This window comes from Eurosta solidaginis, chromosome 3 (assembly GCF_040869045.1).
Source record: "Eurosta solidaginis isolate ZX-2024a chromosome 3, ASM4086904v1, whole genome shotgun sequence".
Classification (NCBI taxonomy): Eukaryota; Metazoa; Arthropoda; class Insecta; order Diptera; family Tephritidae; genus Eurosta; species Eurosta solidaginis.
In genome coordinates, this window is record NC_090321.1 from 252,364,397 (window position 1) to 252,389,921 (window position 25,525).

At 36.3% G+C, this 25,525-nt stretch overlaps 1 protein-coding gene across 5 annotated transcripts in view; it reads right to left on the reverse strand.

The window, feature by feature from the left end:
- The window catches only part of LOC137245370 (uncharacterized), a 122,142-nt gene that overhangs the window by 93,383 nt on the left and 3,234 nt on the right, over positions 1–25,525 (reverse strand). For 3 of the 5 annotated variants that reach the window (XM_067775928.1, XM_067775925.1, XM_067775929.1), the window contains exon 2: positions 14,705–15,121. In XM_067775928.1, the coding sequence (XP_067632029.1) occupies positions 14,705–14,837 (133 nt within the window). In that variant the 5' untranslated portion in view covers positions 14,838–15,121. Of the gene's footprint in view, positions 1–14,704; positions 15,139–25,525 lie in introns of those variants that run through there. The other 2 variants (XM_067775927.1, XM_067775926.1) reach the window with 2 other exon arrangements.

Consider the following 25,525-nt stretch of genomic DNA (forward strand, 5'->3'; position numbering starts at 1 on the left):
CCAAAGAGGGTTGTCTCAGTTCAAGAATCTTGTACTACCGCGCAAACAAAACAAGCTCAATCTTGCGAAGATAGACAAAAGTAGTTTGCCTTTTTTAAAATAATAAGTTTATTTCTTGCTGGGCATTTCTTAAAATTTTCAAATGCTTAACTTGACGAACTCCCATTTAATTAACCAAAGCATATTTTAATGTGGGGTTATTAAAAAGAAATTCTTGACAAACTAACGCTTCTAATAGCACAAGAAAAGGCAGTCTATAATAAATGAAATAAATGATATAAAAAACTTTTTAAGTACTTCCTTTATATAAAAGAACCAGAAAAAACGAAAAATGTTTTTTTTGAACTTTGATATTCAAATTCATTGTTAAAATTTGTATGAGGAACAAAATTGTAAAAAATAGACTTTCGATATAATCTTTACCTAAGTCCGGCAATTTACGACTTATCTAGAGGAGCTTGAGCTGCTAGCCACTGAGAATAACCCCAGCAAATTTTACCAAAAAATTCGGCGACAGACGGAAGGTTATAAGTTCGGAGCAAACTCCTGTTTGGCGGCCACCGTGGTGTGATGATAGCGTGCTCCGCCTATCACACCGTATGCCCTGGGTTCAACTCCCGAGCAAAGCAACATCAAAATTTTAGAAATAAGGTTTTTCAATTAGAAGAAAATTTTTCTAAGCGGGATCGCCCCTCGGCAGTGACTGGCAAGCGCTCCGAGTGTATTTCTGCCATGAAAAGCTCTCAGTGAAAACTCATCTGCCTTGCAGATGCCGTTCGGAGTCGGCATAAAACATGTAGGTCCAGTCCGGCCAATTTGTAGGGAAAATCAAGAGGAGCACGACGAAAATTGGAAGTGAAGCTCGGCCTTAGATCTCTTCGGAGGTTATCGCGCCTTACATTTTTTTTTTTTTTTTAACTGTAAGAACGAAAACGGCGATCTTGTAGCAGATGTCCAGAGAGTACTTAGATTATGGAGGGCGTACTTTTCTCCTCTTCTTAATAGAGAGAGCGATGTACTGCACAGGGATGATGAGCACGATCCCGCAATCGATGATGATGGAATAAATGTGCCCAACACGATTGTAATGAAGCCAGAACCAGATTAAAAAACAACAAGGCCACAGGCGTTGATGGATTGCCTGCGGAGTTATTCTACACGGCGGTGAGGAGTTGGTAAGGCGCATGCATCAGCTTCTTTTCAAGCTATGGTTGGGCGAGTGCATGCCGACCCTTCGGCAGCACGAAAATGAGCTGCCGATATGCCGCTATATCGGAATTTGGTTTCCCCGCAGAACTTATACGGCTTTGCAAAACGACATTGATCAACATTATCAGTTTAGTCAGAATTGGGAAGAACCTCTCTGAGCCGTTCGAAACTACACGAGGTTTCAGACAGGGTGACCGCCTATCGAGAGATTACTGTAGTCTAATGCTGGAGAAAATATAGTAGCTTCAGAACTTAACAGCTCTGGAACAATATTCTATTAAAGCGTGCAATTACTAGCGTATGCTGATTACAAGTAAGCTGGGGACAAAACGAAGTACCTGCTGTCATCGAGCAAGCAAAGTGTCAGCGCATTTGCGCCTTGGCAGCCACGCCACTGTTGGCAGCGATAAGTCCGAAACATTAAAAAGACTTGGTTTATTTGGGAACAAACATTAACACAAAAAACAACATCAATTTTAAAATGCAGCGAAGAGCCAAGGTATATTACTTTAGACTATGTAGACAATTGAAAAGTAAAGTCCTCTCTTGGCAAACGAAAACCATGCTCTATAAGGCACTTACCGCACACGCCTTGCTATATGGTGCAGAAGCATGGACCATGGCAACACCAAATGAAGCGGCACTGGAAGTACTAGAGAAAAAAGTTCTTGGAGAGACTTACGGACCTCTACGCGTTGGCGACGCCAAGTACCGAAGAAGACTTAATGATGAGCTGTACAAGCTTTATGCAGACATAAATGAATTCAGCGAATTAAAACTCAGTGTCTACTTTGGCTAGGCCATGTTATGCATATGAAAGATGATGCTATGGCTAGGAATGTATTTTTGTCGTAAACCGCATATGGAAGCATAGGAAGAGGGCGGCTCCCACGTGGAAAACGATTTAAATTCCCTTAGTGTCACCATTTGGCGCCTATTAGCAGAGCGAAGAAGCGACTGGCGGCGAGCGTTGCTGGATGGTCATAACCGTTTAAGCACTTAAGTGTCAATTAAATAAGTAAGTAAATATCTCGATTACTGTCCTATCTAGAAAACCTGTTTATCCTAAATATTACAATCCTCAAAGTTTTGGTAACATTGTTTTATTTTCACGATCCCTACGCAACCTAACCAAAACTTTTTTCCCTGCTGTTGCGTTGTCATGGGGTTCTGAAGTATGTTCTTATTTTCAAGCATCTAGCTCTACGGGAAGTTACTGAAATAGCGGTCGCAGGATTGCACGTGTTGTAAATGAACTTTCTAAATATCTCTTGATATTTCGACCCGTATTCCATCTCGAAAACTCTCTTATCCTTAACAGCACAACGTAGTTATGTCATCTTAAATTTTCTTCATCGAGTTCCAATGTGTGTTCCAAGTTTCATGTATCTAGCTCTTCGGGAAGTTACGCTAAAATGGATTGCAAGATTCTCCAATTTTGTATGGAAACTGGTGGAAAAATATTTAACGAAACTTATATTAAGGAATTAATAATAATCACTGATTATCTGATATGAAACATTTATTCTCTCTCAGTTCGTTTCCAAGAATGGGTATAAATATCATATGGCTATAGAGTTGCCTAAAATACACCAAAAAAACTCCAAGAAATTCGTTTGGTTTCATTATTTTCGAATAAATCAGCAATTAAACTGATAAAAACTTATTAAAATTTATAAAAAAGACAAAGTTTTGTAAAAATATTTCGTGATAGATAAGTGAAAAAATATGAAATAATATACTTATTTCGATCACTTCGCTATGTTTTGATGCTCTGGCACCCGCCATAAGATTACAATAAACGGCTAGCCCATTTCTTCGCTTTTTGATGTGACCAAAATGATTATGTATATCTACATACATATCTGTCTGACTCTGCCCCCCCCCCCCCTCTTCACCTTTTCCTAATCCTTTTATTCACTCTTCCCTCCGTTTTTTCGCTTCATCTATCTCCATCTTCGTGTCATTCTATCTCTTTCTCAATCTCCTTCGCCTTCTCTCTTTTCTCTTCTCTCAATTCCTTCCCATTCTTCTGCATCCCTTATTGCCCGTCCCAGAGGGTGGTATGTATTTTATTCCAGTCCCAGTCCCACTCCGAGTCTCAGTCCCAGTCCTGGTCCTAATCCCAGTCCCAGTCCGTCTCTGGAAAATATATTACTCTGTACCAAAGCACTCACCAACAGCTTTCATTTGATATCCATATTGTATAAACACTGTCTAGGCATTCACTGGCCCACGTTTTGGCCTATATCTCGAGACCCTGTACCTGTAGTAACCACCGTGTGAGGTTTACGCAACTTGTGTGAAAGTTTGATCAAAATCGACTGACGCATCTCTTCAAACACCGGCGACCAACTAACACACATTTTAGCCTTTCTTTTTATATATATAGATTTTTTTTTTCACACTTCACTATAATATTAAAACAAAATGCAGATTTTCGTTGCTTTTGAAATTCGGCTTAAAAATTGCACATGGAACAACTAAAGACTCTCCTGTATTAAAATAAATGTCATAGTATAAACAACGCATTACGTATAAACAAGTAAAAAAATTGCAAAAAAATAATATTGCGACTATAAACTGAGATATAACCTATCCTATATTTCAAGCTAGATCAAACTACATACGGGGAGCAAAACAAATTCAAAATCGGTTCAGTAGTTTAGGAGTACATTGGCCTCAAACTTGTGACACGTGTTTTTTATATATTAAGATTACGAAATAAGATCCTCTGTTGTTTTAAAGAACGCAAAAACATAAAACTTGGTGAAGTATCTGCTTTGTTGTTCGCAAAAAGCAGTTAATGGAACATGTTGGGTTAACCTATACGTATACGTACAATTTATCTCAGCTGTCAGTAGCAACGCGCCACAAAAACATGGCCTTTATCCATCCACTTACATCAATGCGAAGACTAACAAGCCAACTTTTTCACCAATCGAAAGTTGCTACCAAAACCCGTTTCGTGTGCAGCCCTTCGATGAAAGGTGTTGTCACAGATAAATTTTCCACGGATGAAAAAGAGTTAGTCTTTTATTCGGATATGTAATCCTGACTAAACTCGAGTTTTTTGCTCTCCCATTTGACAAGTTTGAGTAAATTTTCGGTGAAAATCATAACCTAAACCTTTACCATGTAAAATACCCCAAAGTTATTCTGAAATGCCCAAATTTGATTTTGAGGATGATGGCATCTATGCACAATATTATTAAAATTAATCTTTCCACGCGCTCTCAGAGAGCGAGAAGTTTCATATCAGGTCATCAGCGATAAAAATAAAATTATAAGACATATGCTTCCTCCCTCATTCATTCTTGATTATCAACTTCTTTATAATTACATTTACAACGAATGCTTAATTTTACTATGAAAATAATAATGGGAGTGCGAAAGAGTTCTTGTAGGTCAAACAGCTCGAACCAAATTCACCTACACCAACGGCAATTAACTTTTGGGGGCATAAATGATGTGACAACATTGGTAACAACAACAACACAGCTTAAACGACATTTGGAAGCCAAAAGTAGCAACAACACTACGCTGTTTTATTACATTTTAATATAATTTTGTTGTTGTTTTATTATTTTATTACTACAGCTATTTTGATTATATGCTTTAGAAATCTTTTTCTATTTATTGTTATTTTTGTTGTTGTCGTAATTGTTTATATGCCTATTTTCTGGTGCATGACGGGCACATTAAATGGTGTTGCATGCAAATTCTCGCGCGGTGACAGCGTCGGCACTACACGAAAAAAAAAAGAAAAACAACAACAAAGACTATGTCTACTAAACAAACAAATAAAAGCCGCAAATGGCATAAAAACGTGTGACGAATGCATGCAACATAAAGCAACAACAATAAAAGCAGTCAACATTAAAAAAAAATCGTTGAATTTAATAATTTTCAATGTTATGCAGATATGTATGTATGTTTTTTAACACACATGTAAGTACATACATACATACACATGTACGCAATCAACATGCGGTAGCAAATATTTAATTTTTATTTTTAGTTATTCAAGCTTACATATATTTATTTTTGGTTGAGCCAACAATTTCAATGTCACAGAACGGGTTCAAATGCATTGGTTCTACAAAACGTTGTCGATAAAAACGAAAAAAAGCGTTTACGCATAATTTGTATGCAGCAAAGGTAAACTTAACAACATCTATCGAACTTACGTAATGCATGATTTTTATATGAAGCAAAACATATGTAACAAATTTAACGGTTAATTACACGAATAATTTGAATAAGAATGCATTTACATACATAGATAATTTTTAGGTAGCATTTGTACACTTAAGAGCGGAACTGAATGGTGCATTTTTCTCCAACGTATTGGCTAAGGTCACAATATAAAATTGTCATCTAAGGCCCGGTTTTTCAGTAGTTGGTTAAGCTAAGCTTAAACTAAGTTTGCTTAAACTCCAGTCAAATTTAAACTGCAGTTAAACTACTGAGGAGTTTTTCAGTCACGGTTTAAGACCACGTTTGGGGTATTCTTTTAGTACGGCAACATTGGTTTTTTATTATCTAGATAATTTGTAGATACGGCAACAACTGGATTTGGCTTACCCAAAAAACACGGAAAAGATATTTCTCCAGCGAAATATATATCTAGTTCAGAAGGTGATATCCCACGCCATCATATAATTATTCTTAAACCAGATAGTTCTTGAGTTGATATCCAACTTCATTCACCAATCACTATCCAACCTTTGAAAAATTTTGTAAAATTATTATCCAACCTTTGAGAGATTTTGGGAAATGTGGAGTTCTCAAATGAATATCCAACATATTTCTCCAGTCGATATCCTACATTGGATGTCGAGTTGAGGTGGAGTTGAAAAAAAATCTCGAAGGTGGTACCACCAAAACCCGCAGGTGTTTATTGTGAGAAATGAACACCTGGTTGATAGCAGTAATAAAGCGTAATTAAACAAAAATAAATTATACATATTTTATTTTATTTTCGTGAAAATATTGTAGTATGGAATCTTACATTTGAGTCCAGTCAGAGAACCACAAGTTGGGAATTAAAAATTTTCAAATTAAGTAATATAAGTTTTTGCTTTATAAAAAATTCCCTCTTTTGTTGAGTACGCTATAATTCTCGAGTTAAGCTACTGATTCGAAACAATTCTTGAGATTTTAGAAGTATGACTAATTATCAACATGAGCTCTAATGGTACTCAAGCCCAAATTGTTGTTGGGTATATTTGACACGATTTCGAACGAACGCAAATAAATGATAGGTTAACCAGAGTTTAACCCTGCCAGATCGGCCGCTTAAGCTCAGCTTAAACTTCAGTTAAATTATACTGAGAAACTGCAGAATAAAGTTAAGCGCAGTTTAACTGAATTGAACTTGTACTGAAAAATCGGTCCTAAAAGTATTTATCGCCGAAATCTGATCAAAATGATCTCTTAATGTTAGCGTAGTGTGTTCCAAATCACCCTCAAAATTTCAAGAAGTGGCCCTTAAGGACCCCGAAAAAATTCTCAAAATCATCACAAAATGAATTCAAATTGATTCGGAAATGATTCTGGAATTACCTCTAGCGATCAGCGTAGCACATAGCAATACAATTTTGGTTGTCGCTCCACTACAAATAGCATATGGAAAGGACCTCGAAATAGTACACAGAATCATCCCAAAATCACCCCAAATAGTGTTCGAAAAGATTTGGAAGGACCATAAAATGACCCACAAATTAATTTGGTTATCACTTCGCGGGCTAATATTTCGGCTACTAAGAGCATGAGGCTTAGCAGATCTCAGCACAGCAATGCAGTTCTGGGATTTAGTTGGGGTTTCCCCATTTGATTGTCAAACAAAACACTATGAACACATTCAGAGTACAGTTTCACATTACTTGACCTTAGATAGTAAACTTCAACCTTTACGCCTAGGCTTCCGATTAACTTATTGGCTATAATTTCAGCATGCAACAAAGAAGGTATCCCAGAAAAATAAAACTGCTCAGGAATGTGGTGTGATCTACTCTACTGTATATCTCTTCTCTATTTGCAAGCCATCATCATGATTGATTGGCGCTTTACTACACAGTAGTTTTGGCCGTTGCGTAGGAAGTTCTTTCAATCATAACGGAGTATGAAATGAAATCAAGTCATCCTAAAAAATCAGTCAATTCCTAACTGCAAATAGGATTCCTTTCTGTTATTGCCAACGTTTTTAACGGACATTTTTGGGTCGGACAGGGTACACATGAAAATTTTACAATCAAATGAAAATTTTTAGTTGCTCATGAAAAAAGCCTTAAAAATCAAAGTCGAAAAAAGTCAAAAAAATTAAATTTCGCAGACACGATAATTATATTTTTGGGTATGTGTAGTGGAACTTTTTTTCCTGAGCCCAAATCCTATCGAAAAATCAATGGCGCGATATCGGTAAATAAATCGACCCAGTCTAATGTACATACATTGCATAATGAGGCCAAAACAGCAATTATTGGCGTCTTTTTTCGTATTTTTGTAGCAAAAAGACGACTCCCCGACGTTCCGGAAAACATCACCCTTATGGATTGGTATGATCACTTTGAACCTTCTAGGTCATTCAAGCTTCTCCTTTCATGAGGAATTTGGGACCGGCCCAGCCTTACTTGCTAAGTAAACATAATTCGCCAAGTGTAGGTAAGGTTGAAAATTGCCGACTTACGTATAATCTTCGACATTCTATAGACCCGTGTTTGGGTCCCTGCCTTTCTTGCCTGGTTCATCATCGCCAACTGTTTTGTGCTTTGCATCTCACATAAACGGATTACGAAGGCGGTTTCTCGCTCGGATGTCACCTCAGTATTATAACATTTCCTCACCTCTCATATTTTCTGAACAATTTTTGAGCATTATTCCTATCAGCCAGAACCTGCCACAACGTTTTTGAAGGAAATGTTTCTATTTTGGTAAAAATGTTGTTAGGTGGGAAGCAGCGGCAGATATAATCAATTTTAGAACTATTTGCTTGTCTGGTATAAAGGAATAATAAATCATAAAGTGTGGGGTGTTCACATTAAAATATGAATAATTCAATTAAATTTAAACTTGTGGGAGAGCATAATCTAAAAATATATCAGCATTGTAGTGACAGCTCATAAATTATTCAATAAGGTCACATAAGAACCAAATTTACAACACAATAATAAATATTTGAGGACAATAAAAATATAGCGCCGATAATAAAACAAAATGTTTACCAAAACTCACCAACTTCCTTTCACAACTTTAAAAACACCCACGTATCTGTCAACCTACTGTTCGCAATAAGTACTTGCTATATTTTGAATATACAGCAGCGAGCAGAAAAATTGCAGTACCAATTTTTATGAAATTTTGTCAGTTAAATTCGTTTTTTTTTTTGTATTCGATAATCTATTCTTTACAGTTCTCTAAATTTGTATGGGTATGCAGTTTCTTAGCCGAATTAATTTTTGTCTAACGGAGTATAAGTTATAGGTCTCTCAAAATTCGCATTAATTTTTGACAATTTTTTTCCTAAGGTTTTTTTCGATTCTTCTTCAAACAAAGTTTTTTTTTTATGTGAAAGAAAATCAAAAACCCTAGGGAAAATATTGGCAAAAATTGGATACTCGTACAAATTCAGAGAACTCCAGATTTAAATTTCGAAATTTTCCGGAAAGTTTTCTTGAATTTTCGAATTTTTTTTTTCGAAAACGTTTTTGCAATTGGCTTGCATAGTTTCAGTTACAAAATTTCTAGAAGTTATTTTTTTGAAATATTGAAAACAAGTAAGGACGGGACTTCATACCTTTCATGAATGGGGCTGAACAATAATCTTATACTATGTTCAAACAGAAAAATAAATTGAGGCAATTTCGATTTAAATTGAGTGGTGTTCATACAACTCAATTTAGCTTACACAATAGTAATTTGACAGCTAGTTGGCTCATCTCTACAGCAACAACATACCTTTGTTCAGACTGTCAAAATGTGCGTGTTGGTATTAGGCGAATGGAATGGAATGAAAACAAAAAACTTAGCATATACATACTCCAGTGAAATGAAAAAAATTAAAATCAGCTGATGAGATGAGCCAACCATATAGTAGAACCATGCGTAACTGACGTTTAAATCGACTCAATAAACACACTTTACAAGGTTGCATTTGCAGTTTGATACAATTTATTACGCAATTTTTTTTAAACTGGCAATTTATTATTACAATTTATTATATAATAAAGTGCGTAATGAATTTCCCAGATGGTATAAATTGCCAATTTGGTGTATGTTTATACATATCCCGTTCGTAATCTCCAAATAATCGAATGTATAAGATAAGAAATATATAGTGAACAGATGTACATACTTAAACGATTTTTAAGATAAATATAAAATAAAAAATGGCAAAAAACCCCCTTATCTGAACGATCGGTTTATGGGATATATATTATATACATCTCCGATCGAAATGATTTCTACAGGAAATTTTCTATGATATATTAGAATAAATATCACCAAGTTTCACGTTTTTATATTGGAAATTAAGGGAGAAATTATCAAAAATCTTTCTATCTGAACGATCGGTTGTATGGGATATAACTATATGTAGCTCCGATCAAAATGATTTTTTCACGAAAGCTTCTATGATATATTAGAATAAATATCACCAAGTTTGACGTTTTTATATTGAAAACTAAGGGAGAAATGGCCAAAAATCTTTCTATCTGAACGATCGGTTGTATGGGATATAACTATATATAGCTCCGGTCAAAATGATTTTTTCACAAAATCTTCTATGATATATTAGAATAAATATCACCAAGTTTGACGTTTTTATATTCGAAACTAAGGGAGAAATTGCCAAAAATCTTTCTATCTGAACGATCGGTTGTATGGGATATAACAATATATAGCTCCGATCAAAGTGATTTTTTCGGGATATCTTCTATGATATATGAGAATATATATCACCAAGTTTCACGTGTATACTTTCTAAATTGCGCCAGGAATGACCAAAATCGTCTTATCTGAACGATCGTTTGTATGGGAGCTATATGTTATAGTGGTCCGATCCTACCGGATAAGACAAATGTCTAATATAATACAAAAATACATCCTTGTGCCCAATTTCATTTACATATCTCAAAATTTGAGGGACTAGTTTGCGTTCAAACAGATAGATGGACATGGCTATATCAACTCAGTTCGTCGCCCAGATCAATTCGGTATAGTTAATGGTGAGTCTATCTTCTATATTTCTCAACGTTACCAACATCGGACCAAAGTTAATATACCATTTCATGTTCATGAAAGGTATAATTACCATTGCTATTTTTCAGCACGCTGCTGTAGGTAAATGTTTTTTGATATATTTTCCGTGTTTTCGGGCTTTTAATCATTTTGCTTGTTCTCCACCCACCCCACCAGCTCTTTTGTTATGAATAACACCGTTCATTTTAATTATTAGCTACCGTTGGTTGGTGTACACTGGCGCTATATTTACGCAAATAAAATTTTAGAATTTCGCTAATGAATATATAATAGAATAAAATGTTATGTAAGTGACAATATATTCAAATGGTTATACTACCGTTTTGTTGATAGTTTTTTTTTTTTTATTTTCAAGGACACATACGAGTACATACAATATGTAAATGGGGAAATCCGCCAAACTTTGGTTTTTTTGGAGAAAAAAAATTTTTTTTGAAACATGGTATCACGCAAATATCTTTTTGTTAGGAACATAGTGGGGTAAATTGGAGCTATAGTGCATCGCCGTTACTCGTCTTACATAATGCCTCAAAAAGATATAGTCAAAAGATCGATCAAAATATATATAATTTGTGGTCGCAATGTTAAATATACATTTATTTGAACACTGTACACTGTCGGTACATTATATCGAAATTTTAACAAAAAATATGTAGATATATGCAGCTGTTAGCTATGTAAAATTTTTTTCACACACGAGTCCCGGTTTTGTAGATATCGGTGGAAATATAAAACCGAATAACCGCCAATTTTTTTTTACGGGAAAGTTTGCAACACATTTATTTTAACACCTTTCTACCTATTCTTTTGAAACTTTAAAAACATATAGATATGTGAACGAAGTATGTTTAGGTAAAAAAGTTTTAATACCCGAAACCCGGTTTTGGAGATATTGATAAAAATATAAACCCGGAAAACCTTAACTTTTTTTACTTATTTAAACACTTCTTAACCGATTGTGTTGAAATTTTAACAGGATGTACATATCTATGTGGGTATATTTAGGTAAATTTTGTTGATACCCGAAACCCGGTTTTAGAGATATCGGCAAAAATATGAAACCGTGTAACCGTCAAATATTTCATACCCGTTTGTTAATTTTTTCTCTACACCACAGTAATATGCCATCTATTGCCTCATCTTGGAAAATTCACGCAAGGAAAGTTATTGAGGTTTGTACATGGGGAAAATATACGAAATTTACGCCAAAAATTAGCAATCGTCAAAAAGTGTAGAAAAAAAATTTTTTTTTGTTAAATTTTTGTACCAAATGTGTGTTTCTTCTCATTTACTTTTAAATAAAACCTGGTGTAAAAAAAAATTATTTGTTTCTACACTTTTTGACGATTGCCAATTTTTGTTGGAAATTTCGTATATTTTTCCCATGTACAAACATCAATAACTTTCCTTGCGTGAATATTCCAAGATGAGGAAATTGGTGGTATATTACTGTGGTGTAGCGAAAAAATTAACAAACGGGTATGAAGTGATACAAGTAAAATTGTAGCTGTGCCCACAAAAAAACATGCTCCTGAAAAAAATGTACGCAACCAAGTGCTTCCACTTTTCTGCCTCTATCTTCAAAACTGAAAGGGGCACATCGCATTTGAATCCTCAGGTATTTTTAGTCTCTAATAGGCTATTATCGTGCATAATTCAAATTTCAATACTCAGTTGCCTCAAAAAGGCATAAGCAAAAAACTGTCAATATTGAAAATTACAAAAAAAAAGTATCGCTAATTTGATTGATGATAATTTTGAGTATTGGAGGGGCACATTAATATTGATCATATTTTAGAATCTGCGTCTCAAAAACAACATTCAGTTTAAATTCCATAGCGTTTCAGCGATGCCTCAAAATTTTATCGAAAAAATTCAAAAAAAAAAAAAAAAAAGAAAAAGAAAATCAAGGGTATCGCTTGAAAAAGTGTAAAAATCGAAGTTTTTTACGTTTCGAACTTCTGCAAAAACTTACTATCAACTTTTTTGATTTTTATAATCATTAGATCGGATAATCAAAAGGAGGTCAAATTTAAGGTCCTTGTACTTTTTTCTGGCCGTGAGTTTTTTGCCTGTGTCTAAAACCCGAGTATCCAAAAAAGTAAGAGTTTTTGGGATTTGCCCATATACAGTTGCAACAACGATAGTATTGCCAGTTTTTAGCAAATTTCATATTCTTCTTTTTTTTCTATAACTTAAAAAAAATTTCTCTTATTGTGTAACGTGAACTATACTAAAAATTAAAATAAATGTAAAGCACGATATCCTCCGAAGAGATTTTAGACACACACGGCGGCCGTAAACTATACTAAGCAATCTTAAAAACGTTTTTTAAAATTTTCGAAATATTGAGACAATTTTACGAAAGTTTAGAGTTTTTTATTTAGACTTTCCAGAATTTGTTCCAGTATGCAGTTTTGCAGCCCAATCAATTTTAGCATACAAAGTATGGATCCATTGATTTTTGACAATTTTTGTCCGACAGGTATTTAAGATTTTCTCCATGTAAAAAATAAAACCACCATTCGGCGAAAAATTGTAAAATTTCAATGTGAATTTTCAGGGGTTTATACTCTCTGTGGCCACCGTGGTGTGATGGTAGCGTGCTCCGCCTACCACACCGGATGCCCTGGGTTCAAACACCGGGCAAAGCAACATCAAAAATTTTAGAAATAAAGTTTTTCAATTAGAAGAAAATTTTTCTAAGCGGGGTCGCCCCTCGGCAGTGTTTGGCAAGCGTTCCGGGTGTATTTCTGCCATGAAAAGCTCTCAGTGAAAACTCATCTGCTTTGCAGATGCCGTTCGGAGTCGGCATAAAATCATGTAGGTCCCGTCCGGCCAATTTGTAGGGAAAATCAAGAGGAGCACGACGCAAATTGGAAGAGAAGCTCGGCCTTAGATCTCTTCGGAGGTTATCGCGCCTTATATTTTTTTTTTTTTTTTTTTTTTATACTCTCTGTGACTAAAATTTATTGGTCCACAAAACGACATACTCAAAAAAAAATTCTAGGCAAAACATTCATGGAATTTTTTCTTAAATTATCAAAAATAACAAGAGCAAGAACATAATTGACGAAATTTGTTTATGTACATTAGGGTGTGTCAAAAAATGTTTTTTTTTCGTTCTTTTATCGTCGATATGTAATTTTCTACAGATCTTTAAAACTGAAAAATTTAAAATTTCATGTTTTTTTTGCATTTTCCAAGTAAACTATTGAAGGTAGAGGTTTCGAGACAAACTGTTTTCGGCGTTGTGCCATCATCAGTGTCGATTTTCGTTCTGATTTGTTGTTGTCGTTTGTCTTGTATTTATAGTTCGTATCGTCGATATGTAATTTTCTACAGATCTTTAAAACTGAAAAATTTTTAATTTCATGTTTTTTTTGCATTTTCCAAGTAAACTATTGAAGGTAGAGGTTTCGAGACATACTGTTTTCGGCGTTGTGCCATCATCAGTGTCGATTTTCGCTCTGATCTGTTGTTGTCGTTTGTCTTGTATTTATAGTTCGTAGGTACATCAGCAGGTATCGTCAAAATGGATGTTTGTTATGTGTATGTGCTGTGTGTTCATTCAGAATCGAGTGTGGTTTTTACTGATCGATTTGTGTGGCTGACTAAGGCAGGTAGAAGTCAGTAATTCTAGTCGCTTTATTACGTTTATTATTTTGTGTTTATTTGTTGTAATGTGTTCTATGAACCGCGTTCTTATTTGCCGTTCTGTTTGTCCTACGTAACTGTGTTGGCATCCGCAGTTAAGCTTGTATACACAGTGGCTGCTAAATGGATCCGCTGAGTTACCTTAATGCTTGAAACACAATGCCCTGACGCCGTGAAATAAACCCATCGAAATTCACCTTGTCAAAAATAGAATCCCCGCAATTACATGAAGGTGAACACAATGAAAGCGAAGAGCGAAATTTACGCGACGTCATTTTGCGACGATAGATTATTTCTTCCTTCTAACAGAAAAAGCTTGCTTCTTAATTTTTGATGTTGCTTTTCACGGGACTCTAACTAAGGATCTTCGGTGTGGTAGGCGGAGCGCGGCACCACTACACCAAGTATACCGCCATCAGAGTAACTTTCAAATTCTAAATTGCAAAAAACAAAAAAATTACCGAAAAAGGAAATGGAAAATGTGTTCCTCGTGACGGGTAAAAGAGGTATTCTTTTTACATTGCGTAATCATAGATTACACACCAATTTCACTAATATATATACAATTTTTACTTACCATTTCTCGCAGACACCAATTGATTATCCACTGTGAGCGTTGATGAGAAATCAGCAAAAATAATTTGCAGCAATAAAATTAAATATTGATGTGATAATATTGTAGTTGTTAAGCCATTTCTAAGTCGACACATTTTATTTGTGTTATATCAATTTATTTCCCCAATTTCTTGTAACATCAACTTTCACTACGTAAAAACTTTTTTATTTGTAGTTATACAAAAAATTTTTTATACATTTTCGTTTTCGTTGTCATTTAACACGAATTGATACATCCAAACACATCAATCAAGTTTAATTGCTTTATGCCAAATTTACATACAATCGTACATAAAAACATACTATTTTGAGTATTATTAATTATTTCGTTTCACAATTTTTTTTTTGGGTCAGTTTTTTATGCACTATTTTCCATATCCTTTTTAAATATTTTTAAACAAATTTTATTTTGCAAAAAATAACATAAGCAGTAAATAGCTTGAAACTTATTGGTTTTTTTTTAATTTTTTATTTCCTTCATACTAAAGATAAAATAAACACCCGCTTTTGCCGAAATTTGTTTCACAACTGAAGCATCAATTTAATTTTATAGTGGATGATACAAAAGAATCGGCTAAATTTCTTTCTTGGCTGCGCCCAACGCTGCGCACTCAGATTTTGATAGTAATGATGATGATGATGAAGCTGACGCTATGATAATGACGACAATAATTAAGTTGCTAATGCTCTAGCATTCATCAGTTATTGTTGTTATTGTCATATTTATACTTACCATTCTCTCGATTGCTATTTCTTATGCCTATTCGGCAATTTCTTCACAGCTCACCAAACGCTCTAGCACGCGCATGCGCGGCTCTATTTGATGATCATTTGTAGTTTTGCACTTACTTTTTTGCTTTCTTTAATACTTAAAATGAACAAAATCCATGAGCTACGTATATGTAGAGCGTTATTTGCTATTATTCTTTCCCCTTTTATTTACCAGTTTGCTTTAGCTTTCGTTGGACCCTAACAAAATTTTACTAATCGCCGCGAAAGAGGAAGAATAATATTAACACTGGCAAGTGTGTGCAATTATAGAATTGAGGAGAGCGAAATATAAATACATAAACACTAGTTTCTAATGAGTAGAAAAACAAAAAAGCAATAGAAGTAATCTTTTGACAGCAATTTCAAAAAAATATTGAACAAGTAAGGAGGGCTAAGTTCGGGTGCAACCGAACATTACATACTCCGTTGAGAGCTGTGGAGACAAAGTAAGGGAAATCACCATGTTGTAAAAGGAACCTAGGGTAACCCTGGAATGTGTTTGTATGACATGTGTATCAAATGGGATTAAAGAGTATTTTAAGAGGAAGTGGGCCATAGATCTATAGATGGACGCCATTTAGGGATATCGCCATAAAGGTGGACCAGGCCTGACTCGAGAATTTGTTTGTACGATATGGGTATCAAATGAAAGGTATTAATGAGTATTTTAAAAGGGCGTGGGCCTAAGTTCTATAGGTGGACGTCTTTTCGAGATATCGCCATAAAGGTGGACCAGGGGTGACTTAGAATTTATTTTGTACGATATGGGTATCAAATAAAAGGTATTAATGAGTATTTTAAAAGAGCGTGGGCCTAAGTTCTATAGGTGGACGCCTTTTCGAGATATCGCCATAAAGATGGACCAGGAGTGACTCTAGAATTTGTTTGTACTATATGGGTATCAAATGAAAGGTGTTAAAGAGTATTTTAAAAGGGAGTGGGCCTTAGTTCTATATGTGGACGCCTTTTCGGAATATCGTTATAAAAGTGGACCTGGGTTGACTCTAGAATGCGTTTGTACAATATGGGTGTCAAACGAAAAGTGTAATAAGTGTTTTAAAAGGGAGTGGGCCTTTGTTCTATGGGTGGACGCCTTTTCGAGATATCAACTTAAAGGTGAACCAGGGGTGACTCTAGAATTTGTTTGTACGATATGGGTATCAAATGAAAGGTGTTAATGAGTATTTTAAAAGGGCGTGGGCCTTAGTTCTATAGGTGGATGCCTTTTCGAGATATCGCTATAAAGGTGGGCCAGGGGTGACTCTAAAATTTTTTTGTACAATATGGGTATCAAATGAAAGGTGTTAATGAGTATTTTAAAAAGGCGTGGGCCATAGTTCTATAGGTGGACGCCTTTTCGAGATATCGACACAAAGGTGGACCAGGGATGACTCTAGAATTTGTTTGTACGATATGAGTATCAAATGAAAGGTGTTAATGAGTATTTTAAAAAGGAGTGGGCCTTAGTTCTATATGTGAATGCCTTTTCGAGATATCGCCATAAACGTGGACCAGGGGTGACTCTAGAATGTGTTTGTACGATATGGGTATCAAATTAAAGATATTAATGAGGGTTTTAAAAGGGAGTGGCCCTTAGTTGTATATGTGAAGGCGTTTTCGAGATATCTACCAAAATGCGGACCAGGGTGATCCAGAACATCATCTGTTGTGTATCGCTAGTTTATTTATTTATGTAATACCACGTACAGTATTCCTTCCAAGATTCCAAGGGCTTTTGATTTCGCCCTGCAAAACTTTTTCATTTTCTTCTACTTAATATGGTAGGTGTCACACCCATTTTACCAAGTTTTTTTCTAAAGTTATATTTTGCGTCAATAGACCAATACAATTACCATGTTTCATCCATTTTTTCGTATTTGGTATAGAATTATGGCATTTTTTTCATTTTTCGTAATTTTCGATATCGAAAAAGTGGGCGTGGTCATAGTCGGATTTCGGCCATTTTTTATACTAATATAAAGTGAGTTCAAATAAGTACGTGAACTGAGTTTAGTAAAGATATATCGATTTTTGCTCAAGTTATCGTGTTAACGGCCGAGCGGAAGGACAGACGGTCGACTGTGTATAAAAACTGGGCCTGGCTTCAACCGATTTCGCCCTTTTTCACAGAAAACAGTTACCGTCCTAGATGCTAAGCCTCTACCAAATTTCAAAAGGATTGGCTAATTTTTGTTCGACTTATGGCATTACAAGCATCCTAGACAAATTAAATGAAAAAGGGCGGAGCCACGCCCATTTTGAAATTTTCTTTTATTTTTGTATTTTGTTGCACCATATCATTACTGGAGTTGAATGTTGGCATAATTTACTTATATGCTGTAAAGATATTAACTTTTCTTTTAAAATTTGAATTTAAAAAAAAATTTTTTTAAAAGTGGGCGTGGTCGTTCTCCGATTTTGCTAATTTTTATTAAGCAGACATAAAGTAATAAGAGTAACGTTCCTGCCAAATATCATCATGATATCTTCAACGACTGCGAAATTACAGCTTGCAAAACTTCTAAATTACCTTCATTTAAAAGTGGGCGGTGCCACGTCCATTGTCCAAAATTTTACTAGTTTTCCATTCTGCGTCATAAGCTCAACTCACCTACCAAGTTTCATTGCTTAATGCGTATTTGGTAATGAATTATCGCACTTTTTCGATTTTTCAAAATTTTCGATATCGAAAAAGTGGGCGTGTTTATTGTCCGATATCGTTCATTTTAAATAGCGATCTGAGATGAGTGCCCAGGAACATACGTACCAAATTTCATCAAGATACCTAAAAATTTACTCAAGTTATCGTGTTAACGGACAGACGGAGGGACGGACGGACGGACGGACATGGCTCAATCGAATTTTTTTTCGATACTGATGAATTTGATATATGGAAGTCTATATCTATATCGATTCCTTTATACCTGTACAACCAACCGTTATGCAATCAAAGTTAATATACTCTGTGAACTCTGCTCAACTGAGTATAAAAAATACCGGTTAAACAACCATAATTGAACACGGTAGGGGAACACCTAGCGATCTATGCGTGGACAAGGAGAGGAAATTAATTTTAGACCCCATATAAGATGTGATTATTATTCTTAACTTAACATAGCATTAAATAACATAACATAATATTCCATAACATAACAAAACAGGACATAACATAACATAGCTTAACATAACATAACAAATCATAACATAACATAACATAACATAACGTAATATAGCATAACATAACATGACCTGGCATAACATATCAAAGATAACCGCATTACGAAACTTAACATAACATAACATAACAAAACATAACATTACATACTATAACATAACATACCACAGCTGAGCCGCGTTATACCTGAGTCAATTTTAAATATTCAATTTTCAATATATCTCCGCAGAAAGGGAAACGTTGAAAACCCTTACCGTCGCTACTGCGGAGATATAGACGAGGAATGCCTTGCTCAATAGAAAAGGAGGGTAGAACAGACCCTTGGGGACCTATATCCTGGTAGTGTCATCGATAACATGACCTTGGGAAGTGGTGAATGCGCTATTGTGGAAATATACGTGAGGCACAGACATCAAACGAAAGATGGTTGGCTGACCCATTAGCTGGAGTTTAGCTATAAGCTCTTCCGCATCCTTAGCAACACTTAGCGCGGTTCCAGATGGAGGAATTTGGGTGGGTCGTTGGAGCAAGTTTAGATTGGAATCAGACGAAGAAGGGAGTTATACAAACTGAGAGTCTCGCAGTTAAGTTTAAAAGTCCCATATTAAGCATTTTTTCCTTGCCTAAACAAAATGTTTTGTTCTTTGCCAAAACAATTACAAAAGATTACAGTAGTAAGAATTATAATCAAAGCGTTAATTGAGGAAATGTGGAGAACTTTTACACTACGTTTGTTTGCTCTAGTTTTTCACTCAATTGCTGGATCTACTAAATAAGTGGCAGAAATGAGATAAATAACGTGGAGAGATTATCATAGACTTTAAATGCTAAGTACGAAGCGGTGATCTACCGTAGAGGTAGACAGGCTTTAGCCACTGGCGAGCTATTTTATTGTATAATTTTTTGCTTGCTGCCAATGACCTGTTACGCAACGAAGCACATTTAAGAATCTTTTTAAGAAATTAACAACAACGGGACTTAAACATGCCATTAGTTAATGCCTCAAATGCATTATGTAGGAGTGTTGATCTGAATGGATTGAAGTCGTTACGTAAAGAGTTTACACTGAAAGCTGGGCTGGCTACGAAATTTTTTGGATACAGTTAGCGTTACTATAAAAGAGTTGATCCGGCAGCTTCTTTAAGGCGAGCTGATCCCCCTAAAAATACAAAATAAAAAATAAATGTAAGGCACAATAACCACAGAAGAGATCTAAGGCCGAGCTTCTCTTCCAATTTGCGGCGTGTTCCTCTTGCTTTTCCCTATAAATTGACCGGACGGGACCTACATGTTTTATGCCGACTCCGAACAGCATCTGCAAAGCAGATAAGTTTTCACAGAGAGCTTTTCATGGTAGAAATACACCAGGGGCGCTTGCCAAACACTGCCCAGGGGCGACCCCGCTTAGAAAACGCACGCTACCATCACACCACGGTGGCCTCTACTTAAATGATTTAACCAAGTTTTCAATAGGCGCTGAGAAAACAAGTCAAATCCTTGAGAGATGGATCTTCCTGCACTACGCAACGCTGTTGAATAAAGTCCTAGCTAGGGAAGACATAGTCAAGTAACCAATTAAGAAAGAAATCTGACGATAAGGGTGCTTTGAGATGCTTTTTGACGCACATGTCCCATCGGCAAATGATGCAGAAAAGCCAGCAGACAAAACTTACACTGCGATCACGGGGCGGATTTTGCCGGGCTTAGTGACTTATACCAAGATCGAATAGGCGGTGAAGATTTTCTCTAAGCTTCAATCACCATGCCTAGATGTATATTCCCTGCCATGCTACAAATTTTAAGAAGACCAATCGTGTTGTGGCTTAAAATAATACTCCATAGCTGCATAAGACTGAATCATGTATCCCACTCTTGGAGCAATGCTCGTATCATTTTCCTATCAAAAGCAAGAAAGATAAGTCATATGTTTCCCAAAGACCACAAACCCATTATCCTTTAATCATTTCTGCTCAAAACCCTAAAGAGGCTAATACTTGTGTATATATAGTTCAACAATGCCTCCATGCGGGCGATCTCCGATCAGAGGCGTAACTATAGCATCTGAGGCTCGCTGCAAATTCTTTCGATGGAACCCTATCAATAAAAATCGTCACGTTGTACTGTACAATTTCATTCATTGGAATGAAACGCTATTTCAGTTGTTTTATAATAATGTCCAATACTCGATAAATAATCCCTTTGAACAAACTTTCCGGATCTTGGAGACGCTCACTTTCACAAAGCTTATCAAAATGGCGTTTTACCATCCTCTGGCTAGTTTTAGAAAATTCAGGGGGGATGGACCATTTTTCTGCTACGGTACTCGCTTCCATTTTTAATTTTTTATATTTATGCCGATACTTTTCCAAATCTTTTAGACAAATTTTCAAAAGTTTTAAGGCATTTGAAAGATGGCTATAGACTGAATTGCTTTAGAGACTGCATCGATAATAAGTAGAATCTTGCAATGGAAAACCAATCACATATCAAAATTGTAGTTTCGATCTCCTTATTAAATTTCATCATAACGTCTTGCCCATCTAGTAGGGTTTAATTTTTTTTATGTTATTGAAGTTGAAGACTCATTTTTTTATTAGATATAAATTTTGATAAAACATTCCAGATCCGGTACGTTCCGGTAACAAAGCACCATTAAGGTACTAGTCCGAATATTTCGGGAACAATTTGTATGACCACATTAAACCTTCTAGGCCACCCCGGGTCGGGGGCCCGTGGCAGTTTGCCATCCCTGCCACCCTATTGTTACGCCACTGTGTCGGATCTTGTTAATAACGTTGATGTACATCCAGCCATAACCAGATGGATCGACTGCATGCTAAATGAAGATAAATTAATAGAGAGGAATCTGACGTTTGACAGGATTTTTTAGTTTGATCGTTAAGCAAACTTCTGGTAACACAATGCAATCATTCAGTCTATGTGGGGGGGGGGGGGGGGGGGGGGGGAGGCTCACGGACTGGCCAATTCAACCTAATCTAGCCTTCCCTGGCATAACTTTTCGGCTGAACATTTATGACCCAGGCAAAGGTTATCAATTTTCTATTGTTTATTAAAATTTTGTATAACCGTTTCATTATTAATGAACATATTTCCCTCTTATTGTTATTCGCCAAAATTTTTTTTCGTACCCAGTTTTATTTAAAAATATTTTGATTAATGTACTAAGTATCTTCTTTGCAAAAATAGCATGATTTCGGGTTTTTTTTATATGAATTCAAATGGCAATTTTTTTACTCATGCTTGGCTCCTATTTGTTACCTTCTGCATTTTTCAACTCTTTGTCAAATGCTCTTGACAGTCGAGCTCACTGACAAAACGTTCATCAATGCGTTAACAGAACAATTCAGTGACTGCGTTAGAGCTAAATTAAAAATAGAAAAATGAAATTTAAATAAATAGCAAATGCAAACTGCTAATTAAATTTTCTACATCCATCGTTACATACATACATATATATATATATATATATATATATATATATATATATATATATATATAAATCAGCGAAAGCTAACGAGTAACTAATCAGTTTGATTTAAACACGCTATAAGTTGTGAAGTGAAGTATAATTGTGAGTACTCCCAAAGTAAACTAAATAAGACCAGTGTGCAATACTGAATATTGGAGTTATTTATTCGACAGTTCAGCGATTCAAGAAGGTGCATAATAACCAGGATTCCCCTAAATTTGTTACAGTATTAAATATTTGCTCAAACGGATATGCGGAAATCGTAAAATATATGGCCATCAATGTTGCGTGTTTAAATCAAACTGATTAGTTACTCGTTAGCTTTCGCTGATTTTATACTCTCTGTTGCCTAGTTCGCATATTTCTCGTAAAGTCTAGACGTTTCACCTTCGAGAACAGTTATATCGCATACTTGGTTAATTAGTTATATTCGTGTGTATGTGTGAGTATCAACTTCTGCTCTTAGCTGATGACTACATATGTGTATGTGAGATATTCTTCGTCGTCTTATATGTAAATGGATTACTTTGATATGTGCTTGCTTTATTGTTTTTGTGCATTTATTTACTAACAGCATAGTGATGTTAACATTCGCCACAATACTTACTTAAGTTTTAAAATTTGTTTGCCTTTTTAGCTCCAACGCACGGTGAGCTCTAAAAATCTGAATATCCCTATAGACTGCCCAGTGAATGCCTTCACGAAATTGTACACAGTGCATCTATTCACCTTAAGGGCGGCTTAAGATCGTTTTTTCGTCTACGAGGGCCACGCGAACTTAGAAGCTTTAGAGGGCTGCCATCGCTCCTATCTATTGTTAGCCCGCTAGGCCTGGCTGAAGAAGATGGGGCTACCCTGCAGCCGGTACTGTGTAAATCCTTACCTCCTTATTAAATTGGCGCTTAACCATTTAAATGAATATGACTGGCCAACAGGGCACGCCAGTCGCTTCTTCGCTGGATTAACTGTCACCAATTCGTCCCATGGCGGCCGCCGTGGTGTGGTGGTAGCATGCTCAGCCACCCACACCGAAGCTCCTGGGTTCATGCCCGGGTAAAGGCAACATCAACTGCCCCTCCCAGTATTTTGCAAGCACTCCGAGCGTATTTCTGCCATGAAAAGCTCTCAGTGAAAACTCGTCTGCCTTGCAGATACCTTTCGGAGTCGGCATAAAACAAATAGGACCCGTCCCGCCAATTTGTAGGAAAAATTGAGAGAAGCACGTCGCAAGTTGGAAGAGTAGCTCGGCCTCAAATCTCTTCCGAAGTTATCGCGCCTTACATTTATTTATTTTAGTTCATCCCACCAAGAGAATTTGAGTCATTTTCTACCTAGTCCGTGCGGCCATCGTGGTGTGATGGTAGCGTGCTCCGCCTACCACACCGTGTGCCCTGGGTTCACACCCCGGGCAAATCAACATCAAAATTTTAGAAATAAGGTTTTTCAATTAGAAGAAAAATTTTCTAAGCGGGTTCGCCCCTCGGCAGTGTTTGGCAAGCGCTCCGGGTGTATTTCTGCCATGAAAAGCTCTCAGTGAAAACTCATCTGCCTTGCATATGCCGTTCGGAGTCGGCATAAAATATGTAGGTCCCGTCCGGCCAATTTGTAGGGAAAATCAAGAGGGAGCAAGACGCAAATTGGAAGAGAAGCTCGGCCTTAGATCTCTTCGGAGGTTATCGCGCCTTACATTTATTTATTTTTGTTCTACCTAGTCTTCCAGCCGATAGGTGGTTGCCCGCATTTATTGGCAAGAGTGATTCTTCGCTGGATATCAGAGCTGATGTTGTTGTTGGTTATAATGCTGGTTCACAAATAAACGAAGTCTTTAAAAATGAAAAATAAAATAAAATACAGGACGCGATAACCTCCGCAGGGATTTTTGGCCGAGCTTCTCTTCCAATTTGCATCGTGATCCTTTTAATTTTTCCCACAAATTTTCAGGACGTTACCTACGTAAAACATGTACTGTGCTGACTTTGAACGGCATATCCAAGGGCGGTGAATTTCACTTAGAAGTTTTTCATGGCATAAATATATTCGGAGTGTTTGCCAAATCACTGCCGAGGAGCGTCCACGCTTAGAGAAGGTGTTTTCTAATTAAAAACAAAACTTGTTTTTAATTTTTGATATTGCTTTTCCCGCTAATTTAAATGAGGATCTTCGGTGCGGTAGACGGAGCATGCTTCCACCATACCACGGCGTCCGTCAACTGAGACGTTTACTATTTCGAAATTATGGCAGCCAACATTAGCGTGGTTGCCAAATGCGCTAATTCTTTGCTCGATGACAGCAGGAATTTCGTACTGTCCTCATTCACCATAAAACCTATATTTCTGCTTCTTTTTCGAGTTTGGTGTAAGCAGCAATTACGGCGTGGTTATTCAAGTCAATGACGTCTATGTCGTCACTTTACGCCAGTAGCTGCACGCTTTTGTAGAATATTGTTCCAGATCGCTTAAGATCTACAGTTAGTATAATTTTCTCGAACATTAAATTAAAGAAATCGCACGATAGGAGGTCACTCTGAGTGAAATCTCGTTTAATTTCGAACGACTCGGGGAGGTCCTTCACAATTCTGACTGAGCTAACTGTGTTGCTCAACGTAATTTTGCATAGTCATATAAGTTTTGTGGGGAAACCAAATTCGGGTATAGCGGCATAGTCGGCTTCAAAATTTACGACGAGGTGATGTGTTTCCATTCTTATTTCGCGGGTTTTTTTTCCAAGATTAGGCGCATTGTGAAAATCTGGTTGATGGTAGGATTACCAGATCTGAAACCGCACTGATAAGGTCCAATCAGTCGATTCACGGTGGGCCTCAATATTTCACACAATACACTTGATAGGGCCTCATATGCGATATGAAAAAGGCTGATTCTGCCATAGTTGGGGCAGTTTGCAAGATTCCCTGCTGCGGATTAGCTGCTGCGGTATTGTTGTTTTTTAATCTATTAATTGCTTTCTGACTTTCTCATAACCGGGTGGCGGGGCATTTTTTCCATCATCACCGATTTCGGGATCGTGTTCATCATACCTGTGGCACATCACTGTCTCTATTTAGGAGAGCAGGGAATTGCTCCCTCCATAATCTAAGAGAATGAAATGCCTATGGCAAAAGTTTGCACCACGCATCGATCCAGGTACTGAGAAAATTTTAGGGTAGGGGGGAATCTGGTGATCTTTTTTCAAAAATCTTAGCATTGAGCTAAAAACTTGCAACTTCACATATAGTTTAGAGCACCGAAACATCAAAACAAATGGGAGAGAAAGTACTCTAGATGGCGCACAAATCGTTTAGAAAATTGATAAAATTGGCACCTGCGATCTGTTTTTAAGTAGCTTGCCGA